The following is a 6739-nucleotide window of genomic DNA, read 5'->3' on the forward strand; positions in this document are numbered from 1 at the left end:
GGAAATCAAAACACAAGAAGATCAGCCATGATCTTATTGAATGGCGGAGCAGGCTCGAGGGGCCAAATGGTTGACTTCATGTTCCCATGACATAATGGGCTGAAAGGCTTCCATCTGTACTGTAATTATTCAGATTCTATGAATAGTAACTGCTGAGAATTCAATGGTGGAGGATGTGACAATGGTAATGCCAAGAGGTAGTGGTTAACTCTTTCTGGTGGGAGATTGCTATTGCCTGGCATACTTGTGACATCAACTTTATTTGCCGCTTTACAGCGTGGATTTGTGAGGTGGCACCAGGGTCCAGGACTGTAGAGAGGAAAGGGAGATTGGTGAAACAGAGAAAATTTATAAGGATGGAATCTGAAGCAGGCAGAACTTGAACTTCCCATTCATGGTGAGGTTGAAGGTTCTTGAGCTTGAACACTTGGTGCATTGAGCAGAAAGGTTGAAGTGAATGGAGCCAGTGTGTGTACAATGTGTGTGTGAGCCAAAGGGCCTGTGAGGGGTGGAGAGGCAGCATTCAGACAGCTGGCTCCCTCTCAGGAATGTGCAGCTGGCTCCCAATGAATGTGAGTGGGAGGCGGCCCCGATCCCCGATCCCCGATCCCCGATCCCGGCCCCGCTCTCTGAACTGGAGCCGCCCACTCCACATTTTCATCCGGCTCCGATTCGGCTTCTTTAAACCGGATCCTCAGGCTCTGGAGAAGGGATTCCGGCCAGAAACTCCCTGAGGAGCAACTAGAACCGGGGAGTGACCAGTCCGAGATCGGAGAGAGTCCAGTCCAGTCCGGGGAGTGTCCAGTCCGGAGGCCGGGGAGTGACCAGTCCGGAGGCCCGGGAGTGACCAGTCCGGAGGCCGGGGAGTGTCCAGTTCTGGGAGTGACCAGTCTGGGATCGGGGAGTGTCTAGTCCAGTCCGGGAGAGTTCAGTCCGGAGGCCGGGGAGAGTCCAATCCGGGGAGAGTCCAGTCCAGGGAGTGACCAGTCCGGGGAGAGTCCAGTCCGGAGGCCGGCGAGAGTCCAGTCCGGAGACCGGGGAGAGTCCAGTCCAGAGATTGTCCAGTCCGGAGGCCGGGGAGTGTCCAGTCCAGGGAGAGTCCAGTCCGGAGGCCGGGGACAGTCCAGTCCGGAGGCCGGGGAGTGTCCAGTCCGGGAGATGAGCCGGTTTGCTGCTGTTGGGCAGTAAATAGTCCTGAAGCGGCAGAAATGGATGAGACAATCCGGATTATGGAGGATCTGAACCTGATTTACATTCGCCAGATCGTACTGAGCCTTCAGGTAAGACCGGGGGATCTCCTGGATCGTACTGAGCCTTCAGGTAAGACCGGGGGATCTCCTGGATCGTACTGAGCCTTCAGGTAAGACCGGGATCTCCTGGATTTCCCGGATCTCCTGGGGAATGGCAGCCAACATAATAGAGGATCCTAAAGATTTCTTTCTGCGGGGAAATAGGGAAAAGAGGAGTGAAGCCAATTGGAGATCGGAAAAGGGGATTACACCTGGAGACAGGAGCATTGCTGAGGTGTTAAATTTGTACCTGTCTTTACCAAGGAGGCAGATGCTACTCAGGCCATGGAGACAGAGGCAGTAATTCAGAAACTAGAAGGGTTTGAAATTGGTAAGGAGGCAGTGTTAGAGAGGTTTTCTGTACTTAAAGTGGACAAGGCACCAGGACCAGATAAGATGTATCCAAAGATACTGAGGGAAGTAAGAGTGGAAGTTGAAGAAACATTGGCTATAATCTTTCCCTTTTCAGATTTAGGTGGTGCCAGAGGACTGGAGAATTGCAAACATTACATCCTTGTTCAAAAAAGTGTGTAAAGATAAGCTCAGCAACTGCAGTTTAACTTCAGTGCTGGTGAAACTTTTAATAATTCAGGACAAATTTAATAGTCACATGGACAAATGTGGCTTAATTAAGAAAACCAGCATGGATTTCTTAAGGGAAAATTGTGGTTAACTTGATGATGGAGTTTTTTGAAGAGGTAACAGGTTGACAAGGGTAATTGTAGTAATTATAGTTTTGATAAGCATAGGACTGTAGCTTGAAGAATAATCCTGTTGTAAGATCACATGATCTGTGTAAACCAATCAGTTTGTGGCATGGGGAACTGAGGAGAGAGTTCTTTGGTTATGGAGTTTGATGCACACATGTAGCTGCTGCTGCTGTCTTGTAAATAAAGTTAAATGTGTCCACCAAGAAAAACTGCCTAGAAAATCAACTCTATAACAAACTGGTGACTCAGATAGATCAGATCTGGTGCCATCCCTCACCCAATGATTGTGAGTTTCTAAGATAATTAAAGAGAAAGGAAGATATACTCATCCGGGATGCCACAGTTTGGCAGAATCGATCCCCTTGAGCCAGCCACAGAAGACTTGTCTCAACATATAGAACGTCTGAGATTCTACTTTCAAGCCAACAAAATCATGGGGGAGGAAAAGAGGGGAGCATTAAGTATTTGTGGGAGCAAGACCTACAGCTTAATTTGATGCTTGACAGCCCCCAGTGTCCCAATTCCAAGACCTTCAGTGAATTAGTAGACCATGCTAAGGGACATTTTCAACCCAAGCTATTAGGAAATAAAGATAGTTTAAGTAAGTTTTATTGGTATTTATGGGTGTTAGGAATGAGCTTTAAAGTTTAAGTTTCTGTATTTCTGTATCTGTGTTAAGATCAAATTGAGTTTTAGTTTCGATCTGTTGCAGTACCATAGAACTGTAGAAAAGTTGGCCATTCAGCCCATCAAGTCTGTGCCGGCCAGAAAAAGAAACTAGCCGCTCATTTTAATCCCACTTTCCAGCACCTAGTCCATAGTCTTGCAGGTTACAGCGCTTTAGATGGAGGTCCAAGTACCTTTTAAATGAGGTGAGTGTTTCAGCCTCAACCACCGATTTAGGCAGTGAATTCCAGACACCCACCACCCTCTGGGTGAAAAGGTTTTTCCCTCATGTCCCTTCTAATCCTTCTACCAATCACCTTAAATCTATGCCCCTGGTAATTGACCCCTCAGCCAGGGGAAACAACTCTTTATTGTCCCTACCTAGGCCCCTCATAATTCTATACACCTCAATTAGGTCACCCCTCAGCCTCCTTTGGCAACATTCTTGTAAATAAGAAGTAGGAGCAGAAGTAGGCCATTCTCTATACTTTCTGCACTCTCTCCAGAGCAATTATGTTCTCCCTGTAATGTGGTGACCAGAACTGTACACAAAATTCCAGCTGTGGCCTAACCATTGTTTTATACAGTTCCAGCATTACATGTCTGCTTTTGTATTCAATACCTCATCCAATAAAGGAAAACATTCCATATGCTTTCTTGACCACCCCATCCACCTGTCCTGCCATTTTCAGGGACCTGTGGACATGCACTCCAAGGTCTCTCACTTCCTCAGCCCCTCTCAATATCCTCCTGTTTATTGACTATTCCCTTGCTTTGTTTGCCCCCCCCCCCATCACACTTTTCCAGATTGAATTCCATTTGCCACTTTTCCGTCCACTCAGCCAAACCATTGATATCATTCTGGAGACAATAGCTATCCTCTTCACTAATAACTACATGGCCAATTTTGGTGTAATCTGCAAATTTCCCAATCATACTCCCATATTTATGTCCAATTCATTAATATATACAACAAACAGCAAAGGCCCAACACTGAGCCCTGTTGAACACTACTGGAAAACGTTTTCCATTTGCAAAAACATCCGTCGACCATTACCCTTTGTTTCCTGTCACTGAACCAATTTTGGATCCAACCTGCCTCCTTCCCCTGTATCCCATGGGATCTCATTTTCCTGACCAGTCTGCCATGTGGGACCTTGTCAAATGCCTTACTGAAATCCCTGTAGACACCATCCTCTGCACTACCCTCATCAATCCTCCTTGTTACTTCCTCAAAAAACTCTATTAAGTTAGTAAGACACAATCTCCCCCTAACAAAAGAAAGTAGGAAGAAACTTAAGCAAGGAGTCAGGAGGGCTAAAAGGGGTCATGAAAAGTCACTGGCAACCAGGGTTAAGGAAAATCCCAAGGCCTTTTATACATATGTAAAAAGCAAGAGGGTAGCCAGGGAAAGGGTAGGTCCACTCAGCGACCGAGGTGGTAATCTGTGTGTGGAGCCAGAAGAAATGGAGAGATACTAAATGAATACTTCTCATCAGTATTCACCAAAGAGAAGGACCTAGCGGTCGATTTGTCTAGGGAAGAGCGTGTAGATAGCCCGGATCATGTTGAGATCAAAAAAGAGGAGGTGTTAGGCGTCTTGAAGAATATTAAGGTGGATAAGTCCCCAGGGCCAGATGGGATCTACCCCAGAGTACTGAGGGAGGCAAGGGAGGAGATTGCTGGGGCCTTGACAGAAATCTTTGTATCTCACTGGTGAGGTCCCAGAGGACTGGAGAATGGCCAATGTTGTTCCATTGTTTAAGAAGGGTAGCAGGGATAATCCAGGAAATTACAGGCCGGTGAGCCTTACATCAGTGGTAGGGAAATTATTGGAGAAGATTCTTCGTGACAAGATTTACTACCATTTGGAAGCAAATGGGCGTATTAGTGAGAAGCAGCATGGTTTTGTGAAGGGGAGGTCGTGTCTCACTAACTTGATCGAGTTTTTCGAGGAAGTGACAAAGATGATCGACGATGGAAGGGCAGTGGATGTTATATACGTGAATTTCAGTAAGGCCTTTGACAAGGTCCCTCATGGCAGACTGGTACAGAAGGTAAAGTCACACGGGATCAGAGGTGAGCTGGCAGGATGGATATAGAATTGGCTTGGTCATAGAAGACAGAGGGTAGTAGTGGAAGGGTGCTTTTCTGAATGGAGAGCTGTGACTAATGGAGTTCTGCAGAGATCAGTGCTGGGACCTTTGCTGTTTGTGGTATACATAAATGATTTGGAGGAAAATGTAACTGGGCTAATTAGTAAGTTTGCAGATGACACTAAGGTTGGAGGAGTTGCAGATAGTGAAGAGGATTATCAAAGGATACAATGGGATATAGATCGGTTGGAGACTTGGGCGGAGAAATGGCAAATGGAGTTTAATCTGGACAAATGCGAGGTAATGCATTTTGGAAGCTTTTTCCCCAGGGTGGAAGAGTCAATTACTAGGGGACATAGATTTAAGGTGAGAAGAGAAAACCACAAAGGTGATGTGTGGGGAAAGTTTTTTACGCAGAGGGTAGTGAGTGTCTGGACTTTGCTGCCAGAGGAGGTGGTGGAAGCAGGTACGATAGTGGTGTTTAAGAGGCAGTTTGACAAATACATGAATAGGATGGGAACAGAGGGATATGGACCCCGGAAGTGCAAAATGTTTTAGTTGATAGGTAATATGATCGGCGCAGGCTTGGAGGGCTGAAGGTCCTGTTCCTGTGCTGTAATTTTCTTTGTTCTTTGTTCAAAACTATGCTGACTATCCCTGATCAATTGTTGCCTTTCTAAGTGACAGTTTATCCTGTCTCTCAGAATTGTTTCCAATAATTTGCCCACCACTGAAGTCAGACTGATTGGCCTATAATTTTCTGGCCTATCCCTCACACCCTTTTTAAATATTTGTACAAAGTTCACAGACCTCCAATCCTCTGGGATCTCACCTGTATCTAGCGAGGATTAGAAAATGATCCTTAGGGCATCTGCTATTTCCTCCCTGGCTTCCCTTAACAGCCTGGGATACAATCCATCCGGTCCCTGATGATTTATCCACCTTCAAGGATGTCAGTCCCTCCAGCATTTCCTCTCTCATTATGCTTATTGTATCTAATATTTCACACTCCTCCTCTTTGACTAGAATGTCTGCATCATTGATAAAAGCAAAATATTGCAGATGCTGGAAACCTGAAAGGAAAACAGAAAATGCTAGAAAAACTCAGCAGGTCTGACAGCGTCTGTAGAGAGGAAGACAGAGTTGACTTTTCGAGTCCGTATGACCCTTCTTCAGAAGAAAGATCACATGGATTCGAAATGTCAATTGATTTTCTCTCCACAGATGTTGTCAGAACTGCTGAGTTTTTCCAGCATTTTCTGTTTTTCTTCTAAGTTTGCTTCATCCCTTTCCTTAGTGAAGACAGAGACAAAGTACTCATTGAGAACCCTGCCCACATCTTCAGCATCAATGCACAAGTTTCCATGTACATCTCTGATAGGCCCTACCCTTTCCTTAGTTATTCTCTTGCTCTTAATATACTGGTAAAACATCTTTAAGTGTTCTTTGATTTTACCTGCTGATACTTTTTTCGTATCCTCTCTTTGCTTTCCTAATTTTAATTTTTACTTCATCCCTGTACTTTGCATACTCCTCTCAGCTTCCTACAATATTAACTAGTAATAGTAATAGGGGCAGTTGCAGCACGGATACAAAATTGGCTGATAAATAGGAAGCAGAGGGTAATGGTCAATGGATATTTTTTGGGCTGGAGGAAGGTTTGTAGTGGAGTTCCCCAGGGGTCAGTATTAGGATAGAATTTGGGATAGAATTAGTCATCACATGGAAAAACATGGGTTGATAAGGCAGAGCCAGCATGGATTTCGAAAGAGGAAATTGTGTTTAATTAACTCGCTGGATTTTATTGAAGAGGCAACAGAAAAAGTTGATGAGGGTAAATCTGTTGATGTGGTGTATATGGACTTCCAAAAGGCTTTTGATACAGTGCCACACAACAGACTTGTGAGAAAAGTTATTGCTCATGGGATAAAAGAGACAGTAGCAACATGGATGCAACATTGACTGAAAAATAGGAAGC

At 45.1% G+C, this 6739-nt stretch overlaps 1 protein-coding gene across 1 annotated transcript in view; it reads left to right on the forward strand.

Moving 5' to 3' along the window:
• The first annotated feature begins 580 nt into the window (after nt 1-580).
• LOC121280035 (rhotekin-like) overlaps nt 581-6739 on the forward strand; it is a 131194-nt gene continuing 125035 nt past the window's right edge. The window contains exon 1 of the mRNA XM_041191667.1: nt 581-1280. Within this exon, the coding sequence (XP_041047601.1) occupies nt 1209-1280 (72 nt within the window). The 5' untranslated portion in view covers nt 581-1208. The remainder of the gene's footprint in view (nt 1281-6739) is intronic.

This window comes from Carcharodon carcharias, chromosome 1 (genome assembly GCF_017639515.1).
Source record: "Carcharodon carcharias isolate sCarCar2 chromosome 1, sCarCar2.pri, whole genome shotgun sequence".
NCBI classification, from domain to species: domain Eukaryota; kingdom Metazoa; phylum Chordata; class Chondrichthyes; order Lamniformes; family Lamnidae; genus Carcharodon; species Carcharodon carcharias.